Raw genomic sequence first — 22,058 nt, 5'->3', positions numbered from 1 at the left:
GCCCAGTCCACATCTGGATTTGTAACTGCAACCACTTAATTCCAAAGACAATGGGTACTTGAAAGACTGGACTGGTTCAAGAAAATGCAACAATGGCCCTACTAGCAACATCTGTTCATCTATTGGATCTACCACTGTTAGCTTTGGAGAGTCTGGTGTACTATGTTCTTATCTTATCTATGAAATTAGCAGTCACCTTCAAGTGTATATTGTTACCTGAATGTAAATAAAGAGTAATGGGGGCAATACTCCATTGAGATTTCTTTAAAGTCTCTTTTGAGACTTCTTTCAATACTGCTCCCTGTCTGAGCTCCTTCCCTTCAGAGTTTTGGGAGCTCTTGGGAGATGGACCTGAAAAACATTCCTGACATTGTGGTCTTGAAATGAGTTGGTCATTTGCTTGCCAAATGGCCTATAGGAGGGGTGTCAAACTGGATTTCTTCAAGGGCCAGATCAGCATTGTAGTTTCCTCTGTGGGCCAGCAGAGGGTGTCAGGTGTCAGGGAGATGGGATGGACACCTCCTGCAGCACCCTGCCAGCCCAAACAGGGTGTGGGGGCTGCATGGGGCCCCCTTTGCCCCATTTTCAGCCTGAATAGTCTCCTGCAATACTTTACCAGCCAAAACGGGGATGGGGGCACACACAGCCTTCCTGTGCCTAATTTTCACCCTCCATGGTGTTCATCAGACTTCTCCTGCCAAAAACAGGCCACGTGTAAGTCTTCTGAGGTCCCCGTGCACCCTGTTTTCAGATTCTCTGGCCTCCAGCAGCACTCTGCTGGCCAAAAATGCCCCCTTTGGAGGCCTCCCATTTTGGCCAGCAGAGTGCTGCAGGAGGCTACGGAGGCCGTAAGCTGGCCACATGTAGCCTGTTTTGGCCAGCAGAGGCACCGAGGGCCAGTCTTTTGATATTTTCAGGCCGGCCCCATGGGCTGGATTTAAGTACCTCCACAGGCCAGATCCAGCATGCGGGCCTTGAATTTGACATCCCTGGCCTATAGATTCAAAGACCAACTCCTGGTCAACAAAGGCTGAAACTATCTTTATTGAAGTTGAATATAATGACAGAATCTTGCAAATCCGATTGCGCTCTATTTCCTTCTTCTCCTCCTTTTTATATTCCATTGAATTAGGGAGGCCTCTTCCTGAGTGCTTTCAAATGTTACCTCACTCTTCTGAACTTAAAAAAAAAATACTAAGCTCCTGTTCCCTGAGCAATGATTCCTGAATATCTCACTCAAGATCAATTTCCTTTCTATATATCCATCTATATTTTTTATTATTATTATTATTATTACCTTTATTGGCAGAGTACAACTGTGTACAATTGTGAGATTGGCTGAGCCTCCCTTTGTGCATCTTCCACCCAACACAACTCACAGTGAGAACAGAAGTCCCTAACCCAGTCCCAATCTTATTACACTATGTGACCTGGTTGCACAACGTGAAGGCCCCGCAAGTCTATCATGCTATGTTGACATGAAGTTATTTTCCGAGTCTGACAGCCCATGGGTAGAAACTGTTCTTCAGCCTGTTAGTGCAGCTGGCTATGCTTCTATATCTCCTACCCAATGGTAGGAGAGTGAAGAAGTGCTGACCGGGGTATGAGTTATCCCTGGGAATTTTCCTCACTCTTCTAAGGCAGTGAGCCCTAGCAATGTCATCTAGGGGTATCAAGGAACAGCTCATGATGTTTTGTGCTGTGCTCACCATCTTCTGTAATGTCTTTCTATCTGCAGCTGTCACCGTAATGCAATATACGAGGATGCTTTCTATTGTGGACTGGTAAAAGGAGGTCATCAGTCATTGTTCCACTTTATTCTTTTGCAAGATCCTAAGGAAATTGAGTCTCTGTTGGGTCTTTCTGGCCACCTGGGTTGTGATGATTTTCCAGGTAAGATCTTCGCTGAGGTAGACTCCCAGGAATTTAAAGGATGAAACTCTCTCCACACAGCCCCCCTCGATGTAAAGTGGGGCAGGTTTCCAACTTAGACCTTACTTACTTGTTTTTTAACACATGGATCACATTCTGACCAAGGACCAAAGTCTCCAAGCCGGCAGTTGATTGGACACGTCTGCTGGTTACAGGCTCTGGATTCCTGGGTGGTGCAAATTTGTGCACAGAAGTTTTTTTGGTAGTAATCATCCACTTGGATTTGCCTAGAATTTTTTTTTAAAAAAAGCTTTATTGTGAGCAGAAGGATCTGTTAAGCCAAGGAAAGTAAGATCCATGGAAACTACATGCTGAAAAGGACAAAGTACAGCTACCGTTTAGGGTACAATTAGATGATCCAGAACTTCAAGGCACTGGAAAGCATGTCATCTTTAATATTTACTATGTGCACATAGTAAAGTGCTTCAGTTAGATAAGATTCTGGCTATAGATGTGGAATAATAAATAACCGAGCTGTGAAGAATCGCCACCTATGTTTTGGGTTTGGGAACCTGACAACAGGCTTCTCCTTGCATGTGTTGTATTGAAATACCCATCACTCCCAACTGAGATAAGTACCTTTGATCCAACTTTTGAAGGCAACCAAGTAGGGAAGAGTCAGAGGCCTTTTACATCCTTTTAAGATGATTGAATGATAATAATGTATCAGTGCTGTCATCACCATGATATTTCCCACTTACCTATATCTATTTTGAGTCCCATAATTGCAGGTCCTTGAACAACTAGACCAGGCAGTCCAGGGATAATGGTCGCAGTAGCACCCCTCGCTATTCTCAATTGCAGCCAGCAGCGAGATGAGGAGCAGCCAATTATATGCTTTGTTCATGGCTACCATCCTAAAGAAGTCAATGAAGCCTGTAAGTGCAGGCAAACAAAGTGGAGTTAGAACAGTTTGATATCTGTTTTAACACTGTGGCAGCTGAAGAACTAATGTGCTGCAACATGCATTCCAAGGAGCAGTCTAAAACTGCATCCAGCTGTGATAACTGTGGAGAGAAATCATAGTAAAACTGCTGACTCATTGAGCACAAGCATCAGGACAATCCCAGGGCACTAAAAGCATTTTTTAGCCTCAAAGGAGTTATCAAAGCACTCTAATTTCTGAAAGGGAACCATCAGAGGGGGACTTTAGTATTCCAGGTTCTTGGTTTAAATTCAACCAGTCAACCTGTACCCCATTTCAGAAATATTACATAAACAGAGAAACACAATGATCACAGATGGGCAAAAACAAAGTGGGAATGGGAATGACTTCCAAATTCCTGCTAGCTTTCCCATTGAGTTTCCTTGTGGGAAGCTAAATGGAGGCATTAGAAATTTTCCTCCCTCCCTCCCAATTCCTGCATGCTTCCCCATTTATTTTGCTTGTTGGAGGTTTCCAGGGAGCAAGTCAATGGGGGAGCCAGCAGGAGACTGCAAGTACAAGGCGATCAGGCAGGTAAGTGGTTGCTACTGGGTGGGTGGGTGGAGCCAGGGGATGCATGTCAGGAATGTTATATGGCCAGGGTCTTCAACAGGGGTGGGATTCATTTTTTTAACAACCGGTTCTATGGGCATGGCTTAGGTGGTGGGTATGGCTTGGTGGTCATGTGACTGGGTGGATGTGGCTTGGTGGTCATGTGACTGGCTAGATGTGGCAACTCAATATCACTCACATCAAGGCAAGCATCTCCTCGCCTGGCCTCTCAAGACTATGGGGATGCTGCAACAGTCGTAAGTGTGAAAAACGGTCATAAGGCACTTTTTTCAGTGCCATTGATGGTCACTCCACACAAGCAAAGTACCAGCAAAGGAGGGGGAAAAAACTCCAGAGAAGTTCCTGAGACAGGAAGTCTAGTCCTGCCAAGAATGTAGTAAGGGTTAACAGAGAGGCAGTTTCTGTAAGCAACACCAGAATATTTCCTTCCTGCCTTCCTTACAGGATTAGGCCAGTAATTTCTTCTAACAACCGTTCTCCAAATTGCTTAGAATGTAAACAACCAGTTCTAGCGAATAGGTGCAAACTGGTAGAATCCCACCTCTGGTCTTCAAACTTGGCAAGTTTAAGACTTATGGACTTCAACTCCCAGAATCCCTGAGCTAACATGACTGGAGGAGGAATTCTAGGAGTTGAAGTCCACAAGTCTTAAAGCTGTCAAGTTTGAAGAGCCCTGTTATATGGGGTGCATGAGGTTGCTATGTGGATTGGGGAGGGTGTATGGGTGTATGTTAGGAATGCCATATGTGTTGGGGAGACCATGCAGGTGGTGGCAAAGCTCAGGAAGGTGCACAAAGAGTGTTGTATGGTTAGGATAGAATATGCAGGGGGAACATGTGTGTATAACAGATGCTTCATTGGTTAAACAGGCTGCTTTCTTATCCTGGCTTCTTTTAGCAGTCCTTCAGAAGCCAGACACAGACAGTTCCTAGGCATTCAGAGTGTTAGACTTGCTTCTGCAAATCCCAACAACAAGTGGCAGGAAAAAGCAATTAATCATAGATGAGACTTAGCTGAGCAAGGCAAGTTTCCAAATTGAGCAGTCCAAAGTCAAGCCAAAGATTTAAGATGCCAGGTTAAGGGAGAGATGAAGTTGTTGTTAGTCAACAAGCCGGGGTTGTAAATAATCAGATTCCAAGCATCACAGGGGAGAAGCCAGATTCCACAGTTGCTTCTAGCAAGAGGCCAATTGTTCCTATGGGAACTTAAACACACTCTCTGCTGAGGGTTCACAGCTGTGGTCAAACCTTGCTAGTGAGTTCAGCATCTTGCTGCTTGATCATGAGTCACACACTTCAGCAAGGTGCAGAGATCCCAGGAGGAATTGCTGGGGAGGGGGGCAAGTGAGTACCCAGAACAGAGTCAGACCCTGAGAGCATGATAAACCCATGGGAAGGAGGTGAGGTAACAGCATGGGTTAAGAAGAATGCATGAGGGTTGCATGGGAGTATGGGAGATGCAGAAGAGCAGGTTGGATTGAGAAGAGTGCCTGTGTGTGAATGGGGGCACACAAGAGATGTCACACTGGTCAGGGAAGGCATGCAGGAATGTAGCAGAGGCCAGAAGGATACACAGGAGTTCCTTCCTCTCTATTTTTCCCTCCCATTCTTCCTTTATTTCTTTATTCCTTCTTTCTCTCTTACCTTCACTTTCCAGTAGGCAGGTAAATGAGTGCTGCTAAGTGAATGGGGGAAGAAGTGAGGGATTGTGAGGCTGGCTGGGAAACTTCACAGAATATTAAAGATGAAGATCACACGAATACAACAGTACATAGCAATACAGCAGCAGCCAGTAGCACTGAAGCAGCCACAATGTTCCCAAATTTTATTCCCTCGGGACCATGGGTCCTTGATTTTGGACACATGCTGTAAAGTAACCTATTTGAAATACCTTGGTTAAAAATTCTTTCCATACGATACACCATATTTTATGCAGTTAAATGACATGACAATGAGAGTTTTAGTAGAATATATATTTAGCAATAGCATTTAGACTTATATACTGCTTTACAGTGCTTTAATGCCCTCTCTAAGCGGTTTACAGAGTCAGTCTCCTGCCCCCAACAATTTGAGTCCTCACTTTACCCACCTCAGAAGGATGGAAGGCTGAATCAACCTTGAGCCTAGTGAGATTTGAACTGCCAAATTGCAGGCAGGCAGCAGGCAGCAGAAGTAGCCTGCAGTACTGCACTCTATAACCACTGTGCCACCATGACTCATTTGTCCTTTTGACACACTAACATTGCCTTCTTTTTTTGACATACCCAAATTTGCAAGCAAATTTGTCCAGTATAAAGCATGTTTGCAAGTTATATTTATTAATATAACCATGCTTGTGTGCATTTTATTTTACTAAGTGCAATCTCCTGCTTCTTTTTTTACAGGAAAATGCCATTACCACAGTTGAAGGAGTGCAATCTTTAAAAAATGATGTTTCTTTTGCACAAATTGGATCTGAAGAGCTGAACAAGTAGCTGCTCGATAGACACTTAAGGCTCTTCCTGTTCCACATCTTCTTAGCCATTGAGAGGGTGAATATTGGAAACACTTTCATCGACTGGGATAGATGGAAAAGTAAATGCAGATGGCAGGAGGGACAATGGGTCCTAAGCCACAAGGCAGAATGATTGACAGGCCTATAGTTCAGATCCATAGCTTTAATATAATAATTTATTATATAAACAAATTGATACCACCTAGTTTGTTTTTCCTTTTTAGTAATTAGGATACCTGGACAGACAGGAACCTTCTCCCATTATCTATTTATATATCAGAGAAGACTAGAAGGGGTGGAAGAAGGAAGTGGGGGCATGAAGGAAGAGATTTGTGACTGACAGGTCTCAGTTACAATCTCATGGATGAACTTTACTGGAATGCATTAATCAAATAATTTTCGACTGTGTGATGTGGAAGAGATATATTGCTGGAATTTTCCAGCTTCCATTTGCTTTGTTAGGAGCAAAAAGAACATTGATGAAGCTTGTGGAAGCTGAGGACAAGGTGAAGAATGAAGTATTTGTTTCAGTAGAAAGTTCAGCGGATCAAGGTTTTCTGCTTCTGCTAACGTGTGTTTTGCTTCCACCAGGAAACCACTGTTTAGTGTGGTTTTTGTGACTTGTACCGATTGTGAAGACAACAATAATAACAAAAATAACACAAAGTGCAAACAATTTTTCCCTTGACATAAATTCATAGGACAGGATTCTTGACTGGGGATATATCTGCAACTTATACCATTTTCATATAAAATGCAGAAAGAAAAGAAAAACAAGTGTAAGAAAGCAATGTGCTTCTATCATTTCAGAATTTTCAGACAGGCCCAGCATGTGAATTTTCTTTAAAATGTTTCAGATATAGGTCAGCTTCTGTAAAATATGTTTTTATTTTTAATTCTCTTCCCTAAAATATTAGGGAATATGAACCTCCTATCGAAAAGTTACAACCCTTTTGTTTGTGACAAATCCACCTAATTTATATTTATTTATTCTAAACATGAAACAGAGATTAAATGTCAGATAATTTATTTAACAAAATGAAACAAAGATTAATTTAAGAATAATTATGTGCAGACTTGGAAAAATATAATGGTAGATATCCTAAAATGGAAAAAAATTAAATTGTCTGGGCTAGGAAGAACTGTAAAAGTAATAATTCACATTTTTCAAAGCTTAATTTCTTATTTCAAATTATTCCAATAATTATTGAACAGAAGATACTAAATGAGTAGCAGACACAAATAACCAACTTTAGATGACCTTTAAGAGAAAGCCAAGAATCAAGATTAAGATTTTATAAGACTTGAAAGTACATGATAGACAGGCTGTTGTTGTTATTGGCTGCTGGAAATTCAACAGGTTATTGTTTCATTTATTGTTCATTGGATTACACAATAGATGGTGTCTCTTTATGGATAGATTGCTTGCATAAATACTTTTGGTTTGATACCAACAGGGAAAAAAATCCCCTAAAACTGGTAAGACTTCATTCCTTTTTAAGAAAGGAATACATCCATTATAAAGAAGAAAGCATTATTATTATGTATTGCTTTCCAGTATCTTCAATGCGGAGAAAAATCAGGTTTGAAATCATAATAGCTAAATAATTTCCAGAGGTCAAATGTGCCATACTTCTAAGTATGTGCATGTCTCTTTTGCGGGATGTACATGAGAGAGAGAGAGAGAGAGAGAGAGAGAGAGGGAGGGAGGGAGGGAGGGAGGGAGAGAGAGAGAGAGAGAGAGATAGGGGGACAGGGATGCAGAGGGAAAGGGAGGGCGAGTTATAGTACTAGTTACATGAGAATTACAACTTTTCTCAATTCTTTCTCAGCTTTCAAATTAGTATGTCACATCTGACAAAGTCTAATCTTTCTTAGCAACCACATTCTTGGTGATAGCTCTTTTAGAAGAAACTTAATAAATGCCACAGGTATCTTTAATCATTATAACTGTATAGATGAATGTATTAAAACTTACCTTTTCTATTTGGATAGAAGCACAGTCTGAATACAATCATTCACCACAGGCAGCTACTTGAAAAAGATTCAGTACCAGCTAAGAGCAGTGTTGACTTCAAACTATGAGAGTGAACGCAAAGGTTTTGTTTACAATCAATTAAACTGTAACTAAGCATGTAATCTGGCAGTAGAAGCATGTCCAACTGAAATCGATCTTCAGGACTTTGGAAGGAAGTGCTTCATTTTGAAGCAGTCTCATCGCCCATTTTTTTAAAAAAAATAATAGTTACCTACAAAGCTTCTTATGGCTGTTACAGTGGAACCATAGAATCATCATGTTGCCTCCTATTTTAACTACCAACCATTTAAGCATAGAGACCCTTAGGATAAAATAATTTTAATGTTATAAGTTCCCTAAACAGGAAAATGTCAACTGCGCCCCATTAGTTACAATGTTAGTTATCAGATAAAATTATTTTATCCTAAGTTTCTCGGTACAACTTTTTCCCAGGCACTTATATTTTTATTGGTATGCTTAGAATTATGAGAAACAAGAGATTTTTTTTTTTTTTGGTTTGTCAATTGCTTACAAGATAATAAGTATAAGTAAAAACATAGTTATGATACATGGATACATATAATAAAAATAAAAGAAACAATAGGACAGGGACGGTAGGCATGTTGGTGCACTTATGCACGCCCCCTACAGACTTCTTAGGAAAGGGGTGAGGTCAATAGTAGATGGTCTAAGGTTGAAGTTTTTGGGGTTTGGGGAAGAAACCACAGAGTCAGGTAGAGTATTCCAGACATTGACCACTCTATTGCTGAAGTCGTATTTCCTGCAATCAAGTTTGGTGCGGTTAACCTTGAGTTTGTATCTATTGTGTGCTCTTGTGTTGTTATGATCGAAGCTGACAGGTCGAACATTGTAATGTATGATTTTATATACTATACTAAGATTGACATCATGATTTCATTTATTCAGTGAGGTCATGATGCAAAGGAAATCATTGAAGCTGGGATTCAAGCAGCAAAACAGTAGGACAGCCTGCCTTCTGGAGTCTTGAGTGCTTGATCATTGGAGCTTTTCATTCCATTTATTTGGAATGGTATAAAGATTTCTGCACTGGGCAGGGAACTGTGCTAGAAGATTCCCTATGAATCTGTGATAATGGCACCAAGAGTAATTTTTTTTAAAATAACACCTCTTTTTGCTAGCTCCTGACACAGATTACTGTAGACAAAAAATATGCAATGAAAGGAAGCAAGAGAAATCAGGAGATCCAAGCAGTTCAAATCAGAGGTGGTATTCAGTAGGTTCTGACCAGTTCTGACCAGTTTCCGGTAGTGGAAATTTTGAGTAGTTCAGAGAATCGGCAAATACCATCTCTGACTGGCTCCATCCCCATCTATTTTCTGCCTCCTGAGTCCCAGCTGATCGGCTGGGTCTTCTTTTGTTGCCCTGTACAGGAGAACGGAGCTGGAAATCAGGTTAGTGGTGTGGGAATGGAGATTTTACAGTATCCTTCCCCTGGAGTGGGGAGGGAATGGAGATTTTACAGTATCCTTCCCCTGCTACACCCACCAAGCAATGCCCACCAAGACATGCCCACTAAGCCAGGTCATAGCCATCAGGCCATGCCCACAAATCTGGTAGTAAAAATATTTCAATCCCACCACTGGTTCAAGTGGACATAAAGGTTTATTGCAAGCTTAGATTGTCTACAAGAAGCTGATCTCCTAACCGTCAAAGCAAATTGGCCATAGGAATAAGAACCATGGGGAGTTCCGGTTTGCAGGGCTTCGGCGGTGGCAGGAATCTGCGATCGTGCGTGGTTTCTGCTTGCACTCGCTGCTGGAGTGCCCCGAGCCAGCTGGCTTTGGGGCTAAGCCACCCCGTAGAGGTGGTTGAAGATAGGGGAGACCCGGCAGGGCTTGAGGGGAGCCACACCTCCCCTCCTCAGCTGGCTTCCCTTTTCCGAAGGCAGTAGAGCAGCGGTCAGAAATGGCTGCCACAAAGAAGCACTCATCCGGAAAAGAGTGTGCAGGAGGAAGCTAAGAAGTGAAAGTTTTAAGAAGTGAAAGAACTGACCGGGATAAGAAGCAACATTCAAGATATCCTGGAATTTAAATTTTTAAAAAAGATACATTGCTCCCAAAGAAGATCTGGAAGCAGCGAATGAAAGTGAAAAGGGAAAGTTTATTTTTTTCTCACTCTCCTTCCTTAGGGTGACAGCAGATGAATGAGAAATCAGAAAAACCCACTTTGGCATTAGCAGGTAATTAAACTGGAAAATCAAAGCCAAGGGGACAATAAAGATTTCTGATCACTGAAAAAACTATTTTTTGCTTTAAGTGGGAAGGGTGGGTGTGGCCAGCTCAACACCACTTGTATCGGGAGCGCCTGTGGTGCCAGCTCTGTGCCAGCAAAAATGGGCTCCTGAGCTCCGTTTTCAGTTGCAATGGCCTCCTGCAACCCTCTGCCAGCAAAAACGGAGCTTAGGAGGGCCCCACAGAACCTTCCTGAGCTCTGTTTTCACTGGCAGAGGCACTGCCACTGTGGGCCACTCCTTTACTGTTTCTAGGGTGGCCCCACAGGCCATATCTAAGCACCCCACAGGCCAGATCCAACCCCCAGGCCTTGAGTTTGACACCCCTGTTCTAAACTCATGGGCATATTCAAAACTACTGTGTTTCTCCAACAATACAGCCTCCACCATTAGGATGGCCCAGAATGATTTCTAGGCATGAGGTGAAATTAAGCCCCTCCCCCAAAATTTAGGCCTATTTAAACTATGCATTTCCCTGCCATTTCTCACTGTTCGTTAGAACTACACGAGGTGAAGAGAAATGGGGGGGAAGGGCAGGTGGGGAGAAAACTTGCCTTTAGGAGTGCCCTGCAGGTAGCCTAGGCTAGAATAGCCCGATAGCTGATAGAAGCTCCCTGAAGACAGAGTCCCCAGCCCTTTCAGGGTGTGGCATGGCTGCCCATGTCCCCTCGCCTTTAGGCAGTCTCTTTCGGGCGATGGAAGCTCCCCAAGGGCAGTCACCAGCCACTTCAATTGGCTGGTGGAAGCGGCCTCGCGGCGAGAGGAGTGTGTGTGTGCGCTCGCCTGAGGCCGCTTCTACCAGCCAATCGAAGTGGCTAGTGATTGCCCTTGGGGAGCTTCCATCTCCCGAAAGAGACTGCCTAATGGCAAGGGGACACAGGCAACCCTGAAGTGGCTGGGGACTCTGCCTTCGGGGAGCTTGCTTCGGCCGATAGAAGCAGCCTCATGGTGAGGTATGTGCATATGGGCCACTCTAGGTGGGGGAGGAAATTAAATCACCCCTGAAAAGATGGCCTAGCTGTTTTTTTCGGCAGTCAAAAAAAAAATAAGGCCCGGCCTTATTTTGTGAGAAACACAGTAGTTAGGTGGAAATTCTGATTTACTTTCATTGCTTTAATGTAAATATTTAAAAGATATTCTATTCTTATAAACTGATTTGTAAAATGAAATGTCTCAATAAAGCATTAAGAAAAATAAGAAAATTAGAGTCTCCATTGGAAAAACAATCTTGTTACTACTGATATCTAAATATTCACTCCTCTACAGTTAACAAATGTTCTCAATATGACTTTAACTGCATTTCAATAGTAGGAACAAATTCATTCCAGACAGCAACTTAGAAATTTTTAATGATTTTTAAATACTACAGACATTTAGAGAGTTGTTAGCTTTAGTCATTGGAATTCCCAGTACAGTATATTTAAGGAGGAGGAAAATTCCAAATGCTTTTCTAAAAATTCAATATCCTCACTTAGGATCTAATTGAAGAGGAAGTGGGAATAATTCTAAATTAATTATTCCTATAGATTATGGGTAGTTTCATAGAATCACACAATCATGGTATTTGAACACACTTTTTATGCCTTTCTGAGCTTGGATGTTTCAGTGCAGATGTTTCATTACCCAAACTAGATAACATAACCAGTGCTAGTCTAGTCTAACACTGACACTAACACTTTCAATCCTGAGCCACAAATATTCTCCTTTACTGGAATCTAAATTAATCAATGGCTGTCCATCCACTGCTGAAAACATCCAATAAAAGTAAGATCATCATTTGCTTATGTAATTGCTTATGGCTCTCCTGTCAAACTTTTTCCTGGTGGAGCAAGTTTTTCTAATGTTTGGGGTAGGGGGAAAAATCTTCCTTTTTACAACTCATGGCTTTTATTATGTGCCCTGCATTCTGGGACAATGGGCTTTTTGATTGCTACATTCTTTCTGGTGTTTGAAAAATGCTATCATTTCCTGGTTTGTCATTGTTTCCTTTCAAGATTGAACATATATTTTTTATTATTTTTTATTTATTTTGTCAAGCGATTATAAGATAACAGGTATAAGTATAAGCATGGTTATGAATACATGAAATTGATACATATAAGAAAAAAAGAATTTACATTTTTTAAAATTTACAATTAAATTAAATTGTAATTTACGATTACAATTCCTCCATCTCTTCACACAAGATTTACTTTCCACATCCTTTCCACCCCCTCTGCCCTCTTCCACTTTGTTTACATGCTTCATAAAAACTGAATTTTCACAACATCCTAGATAAATATGAGATTGGCATGTTTCTGGCTCAGCGTGTTATTACGCAAATCCTGGCAGATGGTTTTATTCTGGAACCCATAGTTCAGTAAACTATGGTTAGCATGCTGTAGGAACACTGCCAGTCTCCAAAACTGGAAATAGCAATCATGGTGGGTTCATAATGTAAAATAGATTCAGCAGAATCTCATCGGCCATCATCAGGCTTGTGTATTGTGTTCATCTGTGAGTCAGGCTTTGACAGCTATTTCTGTTTTAAATTTGGTGCTAGCCTACTGCTGTGTTAGAATAGTTTTTTCTTCATCCTGATTGGTTGGGAGTCTTGGTCTGTGTTTATTGGTCTTGGAGCTTGCTGTGTTCAGCTTGATTGGTGTTTCTAATATCTTCTGTCTGTTTTGTAGCATTTTTTGATTGGCTGGCAACATTGTGCTTCCTGTATTGGAGGCTTTTAGTGTGGCTTGGCTTTGGGTAAAAGGACAGCTATCATTTATTAGGAAGCTGGGTTTCATCTGGGTGCCTAGTTGGGGTGTGTTTGAGCTGGAGGTATCAGGTGGGATCTGTTTGTGCCCAGGTGTTTGCTTGGCTTGTGGTGTGGAGATTTTTTTGTTTGTGAGTGCAGGCTTCCAGATAATTGACAGTCCGGTGAAGTCATCTCTTCTATTCATGCTTTCAGGTCTTTTTTCAATCTCTGTGGCTTCTCTGCTAATTCTGTAGCTGGGGTTTTCTATAGCAGCTAGGGTTTGGGTGCCATTGAAGTCGATGCTATGACTTCATTGAAAGAAAAAACTGTGTTATTGAAGAATGTTTAACTCGGCCTTTGAAACATTGGGGATAGTATCCTCAGAATTTTGTTACCTTATCCTTAATTGTATAATCTTTACTTTTTAAAGACTGCTTTCCACCTCTTCCCAACCTTCACCCCCTCTGCCCTATTCCTAATAAATAGTTTAATAGGGTTTAATAATGGCTGTTACTGTGGCAACCTGCTATAGCAACTAAGCAAAAGCCAAGATTTTATATTCAGAGGGAAAAAACCATCTTTCCTTATGTGATTTCAGGACTACTTGAGTAGTTTAGTATTTTCCTATGCTTTTCTTTGACATCAGTTTAATGCAATGAAGGATAAGGAGGAGGAGGAGGAGGAGGAGGAGGAGGAGGAGGAGGAGGAGGAGGAGGAGGAGGAGGAGGAGGAGGAGGAGGAGGAGGCTGGAGGAGAAGGGAATATCATCTTGACAACCTATGATCTGTAAAGATTTTTCTGGACTAAGGAAGATCATATATGTTGCATGGAATTTCTCAGCATAATTTGGCTAAAATAAAATATATTATAGTAGGATTATTAACATTGAGTGGAACTTATTTGTTTTTAAAGACAAAATCTCAATCCACAGAAAACCATACTATCAGGGAAGTTTCTGAATTACAGTATGTAGAAGGAAGGGTCAAAGGAAAATTTAGAGTCCACCTGTAAGAAAACGGTTTGGTAATATATATTTAGTGCCAAGGAAAACAAGTAGTCCTCATTTAAGCATTTCAGATGTGATTCTGCTTCCCCATGTTCCACAGGTTTGTATTACTTTAAAAATGGAATAGAAAAAAAGAATCACATCAGGAAGGGGGCAAAACAATAGATCCTTTAAAGACATCTTTGAGTAGATGGGATTTGCTTCAATTTTGAAGGAAGTTTTTTTCTATTTCATTATCTTAAAATTATTATTTTTTAAATGATAAAAGACAAAATTTCTTCAATTTTGAAGAGCGTTCTTTTCTATTTTACTGCCTTAAAACTAATTTTTAAAAAATTGATAAAAGATAAAATACAATTTTTTTTCCATATTGTTATAAACTGTGACTTGTTGAATGAAATGTTCTTTCAAAGAAAGACACTTTAAGTAATGAGGGTCACATATTTATCCCTACTAATCTGGAAACAACAAGAAAAATGTCCCCAGGTCCTGTGGTTAGGCGGCAGCAGGTGCGGACAGCTGAGGAGAGCGAGGACTCAGGTGAGGGGGCAGGATCATTAGGGAGTGAACTGCTGCCTTCAGAGAATGTGGGGAGTTGGCAGAAGTGATGAGGAGGTTCCCGAGGAGCCTATGCCAAGTGCACCTGCGCGCAGGATTGCTCACAGGAAAGAGCAGCTGCAGCAACACGGGCAACTCGGGTCTAAGGCTGCAAGGTAATGGCCCCTCCTTCAAGAAGATAAAAGCCAATTGTGAATCGGACATTCTTTGTAGGAAGCAAAAAATATTTTGAAACTCCAGCCTCATGGACATTGCAGTATCTTAAGTTGGTATTTGAAGACTCTTGTGTTGTAAAATATTTCTTATCTGTTATTCTTGGCAGCCTTGCACAGTTTTGGCCAGGCTTGTGCTTATCAAAGTTAATTAGTTTGCAGCAGCCTTTTAACCAGGGATTAGTAAGAATCATTAAAAGGTTTCTGTTCCCTTTGGTTCATGTTTGTTTTATTGGAAAAGGGTTTGGGTCAGAACACCAAGAAAGGGTTCCTAAACTTCATCCCAAGTTGTCACAATTTACCAAATTTATTTTTATTAGCTCTAAATATGTAGCATTGTAAAGAAGATTAGGACCACCAGATCTGCCTTGCAAAAATATATGAGTAGCAGCATAGACGTATATAACATATTACTGTCTATGTCTATGCAGAGGTTATCCAGATTTTTGCAGCACTAATCTGATATAGGTGGTCATTAATTTATGACCATAAACTGGTACTGGAATTTTGGTTGCTAAGCAATGTGGTTGTTAATCAATCCATCATGCAACTTACCCAATTTTACAGCCATTTTATTGTTGTGGTTGCTAACAAATCACCTGGTCATAACTTGAATCACAGAGTGGTTAAGCAATTCAGACTTCCTCAATTGACTTTGTTTGTTGGACACTGTTGGAAAGATTGAAAAGGGTGATGCATGACCACAAGATCTGCAACCCTAAGACCCAGGTGCCAAGTGTTTGAATTGTGATTACATGATCATGGGGATGGTGAGACAGTCGTAACTGAGAGGACTAGCTTGTTAAGTCACTTTTTCTGAGGCCATTCTAACTTCTCTAACCATTGTTAAACAAACAGTTGTAAGTCAAGAACTATCTGTATGTCTATAAATAAATCTTTCACGTTGCTTATCTCCAAAAAAGCCTATGGTTTGTAACAGAAGTTAAAAGATCAAGGACTGTAAATAACCTGGCAGTCAGTGCCTGGTGGCTTTTCTATATTTAAAATTCAGCAATTTTCAAATGTATAAAAATGATCAATCACACAGAAAACTATTAATATACCTGGAATGATATTGTTTGTGTACAAAATTCATATTTGTTATTTAAAGAAAGCTTTGCCACTAGGGAGCGCCAGCATACTAATTATTTGGAAAGCCATTTTTCCTGCCAAAGGAAAAGGGGGAAAAGTTGAGCGGTTTCTAATGTACCTTTAGATTCAGGACAGCACAAGCAAGCATCTCAAATTATCTTTCAATTGTCTTACCATATTATTGACTTTAACTAATGAAATAATTGAAATATTTGATTCAATAATAAATAATTACAGAATGGAGTTTTGCGTTTATTTTAATTGTATTGATTGAATGATTGTATTTTCATTGTGTTTAATTAACTTTTGCATTACATTTAGCGCTAATGCAAACCAGTATGATATATATTTCTGTATCCTGAGGCTCAGCTGCTTTGGAAATCAGTGGCTGAAAGCAGCGTGCAAAGCAAAGCATTTTCCCTGTTCTCTATTTCTCCAATATTGACTCGGGCTCACTCATTTACAGGTAGTCCTTGACTTACAACAGCTCAAACAGCTGTTTGAAGATACAATGGCACTGAAAAAAATTAACTTACGGCTGTTTTTCACACTTATGACTGTTGTAGCATCCCCGTGATAATGTGATCAAAATTCAGAGGCTTGTCAACTGACTCATGACAGTTGCAATGTCCTGGATTCATGTGAAAGTCACTTTTTGTGACCTTCTGACCAGAAAAGTCAATGGGGAAGCCAGATCCACTTAACAACCATATTACTAACTTAACAACTGCTGTGATTCACTTAACAACTGTGGCAAGAAAGGTCATAAAATCGGACAAAAATCACTTTACAGTCAGCATTCCAACTAACAAACTCAGAGACAGGCATTTTCTCAAAGATCCATTTTATTAGAGTTGTCAAATTGGCACATCTGGGAAAATCCAAATCTGAGAGTTGCAGGTTTTCCCTTCCCAAAAGAGAAATCAAAAATCCCTCCCCTGCACCCACCAGTCCATCACATGATCCAATGAAATGTCATCCTAACTGGAGACCTTCCTCCAAATACTCCTCTCCAGGTACAAGGTAACTTGGCCTTGACTTCCTGTGAAAGACTGTTGTTGAGTCTAAACTTCTGCCTCTCTATGAAATCACCCCTCCCAAATTCCTAGGCACTAAACGTCCAGTAAAATTTATTTATTTATTTATTTGATTTGTCAATTGTTTACAACTGACAACTTACAAGATAATAAGTATAAGTGTATACATAGTTATAAATACATGAAATGGGTACATATAAGAAAAATAAAAGAAACAATAGGACAGGGACGGTAGGCACGTTGGTGCGCTTATGCACACCCCCTACAGACCTTTTAGGAAAGGGGTGAGGTCAATAGTAGACAGTCTAAGGTTAAAGTTTTTGAGGTTTGGGGAAGAAACTACAGAGTCGGGTAGAGTATTCCAGACATTGACCACTCTGTTATTGAAGTCATATTTCCTGCAATTAAGTTTGGTGCGGTTAACCTTGAGTTTGTATCTATTGTGTGCTCTAGTGTTGTTATGGTTGAAGCTGAAGTATTTATTGACAGGTAGGACATTGCAATGTATGATTTTATATACCATGCTTAAATCAGACCAAAGATGTCATAATGCAAGGTTTTCTAGTTCTAGAATTTCAAGTCTGGTGGCATAAGGTATTCTACAATGAGTAGAGGAGTGGAGAACTCTTCTTGTGAAATATTTCTGGACTTTCTCAACTGTGCTAATATCAGATACGTAATGTGGGTTCCAGACTGATGAGCTGTATTCGAGTATTGGTCTAGGAAATATTTTGTATGCTCTAGTTAGTAGTGTGATATTACCAGAGAAAAGGCTATGTAGGATTAGGTTAACAACTCTTAATGCCTTTTTGGCTATGTAGTTGCAGTGGGCTCTAGCACTTAGATCATTAGAGGTGAATATTCCAAGGTCCTTTACAGAGCTTGGATCATCAACAAGGTCTTGACTATTCAGCTTGTATTTTATTTTCTGATTTTTTTTGCCAATATGCAAGACAGAGCATTTATTTGTTGAGATTTGAAGTTGCCATTTGCTTGACCATTCTGATACATAGTCAAGATCTTTTTGAAGGGTAGCAGTATTGTCTGTGGTATTGAACAGCTTTACTTCATCAGCGAAAAGAATGCAGTTGCTCTTAATATGATCACAGAGGTCATTTATGTAGAGTATGAAGAGAGTTGGTCCTAGAACACTGCCTTGGGAATACACCACTATTGACAGGTACAGAATTTGATAGGACACTCCCAATTTTGACCATTTCTTGTCTATTTGACAGGAATGCTTCTATCCAGTTATGCAGTTGTCCAGAGATACCATAGGATTTTATTCTTAGGAGTAGTTTGTCGTGTACCACTGAATCAAATGCTTTACAGAAGTCTATATAGATTGCGTCCATTGCTTTGCCCTGATCGAGTTGTGTAGTCCATATGTTTTTGCAGTGTAAGAGTTGCAGATTACAGGATAGTTTTTTTCTGGAACCAAATTGTTTATTGGAGAGTAGGTTGTTTGTCTCTAAGTGGAGGATAATGGATTGGTTAATAATTGATGCCATGACTTTACAGGTGACGCAGCAGAAGGAGATTGATCTGTAATTTTCAACTAGGCTGGGGTCTCCCTTTTGAAGATGGGGATGACCGTGGCTTGTGACCATAGGTTAGGCAAGGAGCTGGTTCTGAAAGATTTTTCAAAGATTATGCTTAGAGGTTTGGCTATGGCAGTGGGTAGCTCTTTAAAGACATAGGCACATATTCCATCCGGTCCAATAGATAGAGATGGTTTTAGATTGCGAAGTGCTTTTTCAACATTGTCTTCTGTAAAATCGATATGTATTAGATCATTGTAGTTATCTGTGGTTCAGCTAGGAAATACTGGGCATGATCCATTGCTGTTTACAAATACTGAGCCGAAGAATGTGTTAAAGATGTTGACTTTAATGGTGTCGTCATTGCAGTCTTTACCATTAGGTCCTATCAGGGGTGGGATGGACCTTGAGTCTTTTAGTTTGTTGTTTACAAAATTGTAAAAAGCATGGGTGGAATTGGTGCTTAGAAGGTTTTCCTCTTGTTTAATGTGATAATTGGTGCATTCAGTCTTTATCTGGTGGCATAAATTTTTGTATCGGCTTTTGAAATTGGCAACGTGACCAGATTTGTTTTTCTGCCAGAGTGATCTCTTTTTGGATTGAAGTTTCCTTATTGTTATGGGTAATCTGTTTTTTTTTGTTGTTGTTGTTTTGGGAGTTGTCGTTGGTACATATAGTTTGATGACTCTTTTGACTTCAAGTAAAAATATGTTGCAATGGTCTTCAACAATATTGCATCCAGTGAATAGAGATTGCCAATCAAGGGATGAGAGATCGTTGTCTATAAGATCATAGTTGCCTTTTTTGAAGTTATAATTGGGGATTACATCATTGTGGTGGTTTTTGTGTGGGCATATGTTGAGACAAAAGTCAATCATATTGTGGTCACTGCTGGAAAAGGGTTCTTTAGTTTGTATTCCGTAAATTAAATTCAAACTATTGCAGGAGATGAGATCGAGGCAGTTGTTTAGTCTAGTGTTGTTGGTTACTAGTTGTTCCAGTCCCAGATTTGTAACAGCATTGTAGAAGGTTGCGTGTATGGGTTCAGTTGTACATTCATTTAGGGTCCAGTCAATATGAGGTAGATTGAAATCACCAAGAAAGATAAAAGTGTGTGGGCAGGATGCTGCCCATGTTAGTAGTGTATTTAGCTTGTTTACATGTTCGATATCATAATCAGGTGCTCTGTAACATAGTAAGAATCGAACTGTGATATTTAAGGATAGTTCACAGATGATGGTCTCAGGAAGAGCAAGCTCCTGGGTAACTTGGATATTTTTTAGATGTAAGGACTTTTTATAGAAGATAGCAACACCACCTCCTCTACGAATTTCACGATCTGATGGGTAAACATGATAGTCTCTTACTGTGGTAATGGAGTCAAGGAGAGATGCGTTGAGCATCTCTCCCTGAGATGTTCAATGTTTCACAGACAAATATAATGTTGAATTTAGCCATATTTAGTAAGACGAAAAATTCAGGTATTTTATTCACGAGGCTTCTTGCATTGAGTAGCTGACTTCCAAGTCAATATGACTTCCAAAGTTGACAGGAGCGACATAAACGTTGGGCTCAATTGTGGTCATAAGTCTAGGATTACCTGTATTCTTGATAAACCCAATACAGTTTCTCTCCCAAGTACCACATTCCTGGTGCAGCCGAGTTTTCACTCTAGGTCAAGGTTCCCCTTGCACATACGTACTACTCATTTCTGGCTCTAGAGGGTGGTGCTCATCTCTGTTACAAAGCCAAAGAGCCAACGCTGTCTGAAGACGAATTGTTGGGACTTTTGTAGAAGTATTACTGATTTATTATGATAAAACAATTTAATATTTGTCTTACTTGGGGGACTGCTTTCATACATGATGCTTTCATTCTCTCCCCAAAAGATTATTAATGATGTGAGGTAGATTGGTCTGACAGAGAATCACAAGCTTAAGAGTCCTCATGCTGAAAAGGGTTCTAGTCCTAGGCCAGTTGCTTTACTAATCCACTGTGAGGACTTACTAGAACAGTTTTTTGACATTAAACAAGGGCAGGTGCTAGACATGGAAATCCATCATGTGCCAGCACAGCAGACCAGAAAAACAGGCCTTTAGTTTTGCCTCTTGAGAAGAATGTAAAAACCAGGAATGTCCAACCTTGGCAACTTTAAGATCTGTGGACTTCAATTCCCAGAATTCCTAGCCAGCTGTGCCTGGGGAATTCTGGGAGCTGAAGTCCACAGGTCTTAGAGTTGTTAAGTTTGGACATCCCTGGTATAAATGTATCCCAAAGATTTCTGATAGACACTCTAAGAAATCCTCATTTCTGCAGAACCAACATTTTAAAGGATAATTACTCCAGTGGGAGAAAATTAGAAACCCATTATGGCACCTGGCTCTCTTTTCCATTCCTGGACTGTAGAACATTTGGTACCCACTGTAGAAGTGGGAGAAAAGATCTTGGAAAATTACAGGCAATTTGAGCTCCTTTCAAGCCTTCTCTCTCTGAAAACGGAAAGGCTTCCCATTTGCCATTTACAAAATCTCTTTTGACTCATCACCTTTATGGCACATAAAAAATGGAGTAAAGTTAACTGTAAAATTTGTCTGGACAAGAAAGGCCTGGACAGCCCTGCGTGGCAGCAAAGACACAAAGGACATTGTGAATGACTTGCTGTCATCTCTTTGGATTTCTGGAGCTCAGGTCTGAAAGAGCCAAGAAGCAACAGCTGAAACAAATGATGGGAATGACTTGATGCATCCTTTTATGATTGCAATACGTGAAATAGGCCTGTTTATTTGAATATTTGCTGGACAGAAAGGAAGGAAGGCGGGGGGATCAGTTCTTGTGGTATCTTCGTCTGGAAATGGGCAACTGGAAACAAAGCAGGTGTTATCTGCCCCTGGCATGGAGCTAAGCTGGAGATAAAGTCACCAATGACTACATTTCTGTGCCTGGCTGCCCTTAAAGACACAAGAACTGAACCAGAGAACAAAACAACACCAAAAGTGCTTGTCTGAGAAAACATTAGTAAAGATTTTTTTTAAAACACTGTAAATAGGGTCTTGGAATTCTATATTTGAAGTCCATCATATTTGTATGATCTGGATGAGGAAAGAATGAGCTAGATCAGGGCTGTCAAACTCCCAGCCCATGGGCCAGATGTGTCACACACTGGCCATGCCCATTCCTGGTTTAGCGAAGGAGGGAAAGTCCCAATACGTCACTTGCCACCACGACAATGTGTTTGACACCCTTGAAGTAGATGAATAAAGAATTTAGCTCACATTGCGAATGGGAGCTCTCTGTAAAGGTTGGAGATGGCCTAGCTAGAACTTGAAATACAGGATTCAGCGTGTGAAAATGTCACGGCATGAGGACAAATCACAACCACCTTTGTAAGCCTGAAAATACTCTAAGGAGAAATAACAATAGTGGTTAGCAACAAGATGAAAGACATTTTAGAGCAGTATCATTCCAAAACTTGGGAAATGTCAGGGGGAAAATGCTGTTCCCAGAGCAAAGGTTATTTCAAATGTGCAGGGACAATTTTTGAGTCTGTAACAACTGTACTTATTGTATATGTTATTTCTCTTCTTGAAAGAACTCAGAGGGAGAACATAACTAAATTCCCATTCGGGTGTGAATGGCCAGGAATGTCTGCAAGTGAGGTGGGTGGGGGGA

The 22,058-nt window shown here is 40.5% G+C and overlaps 1 protein-coding gene across 2 annotated transcripts in view; it reads right to left on the bottom strand.

Moving 5' to 3' along the window:
* Positions 1-8,034, bottom strand: part of LOC113446438 (complement component C6-like) — a 53,038-nt gene extending 45,004 nt beyond the window's left edge. The window contains exons 1-3 of one of the 2 annotated variants that reach the window (XM_026716091.2): positions 7,902-8,034; positions 2,634-2,808; positions 2,003-2,159 (exon numbers count right to left, since the gene is read on the bottom strand). In XM_026716091.2, coding sequence (XP_026571876.2) covers positions 2,003-2,159; positions 2,634-2,808; positions 7,902-7,941 — 372 coding nt within the window. In that variant the 5' untranslated portion in view covers positions 7,942-8,034. The remainder of the gene's footprint in view (positions 1-2,002; positions 2,160-2,633; positions 2,809-7,901) is intronic. The other variant, XM_087927351.1, reaches the window with a different exon arrangement.
* Positions 8,035-22,058: the final 14,024 nt, after the last annotated feature.

The sequence above is a fragment of the Pseudonaja textilis genome, chromosome 2, assembly GCF_049901715.1.
Source record: "Pseudonaja textilis isolate UNSWEBS1 chromosome 2, rPseTex1.2, whole genome shotgun sequence".
NCBI lineage: Eukaryota > Metazoa > Chordata > Lepidosauria > Squamata > Elapidae > Pseudonaja > Pseudonaja textilis.
This window is presented reverse-complemented; position numbering and strand designations above follow the sequence as displayed.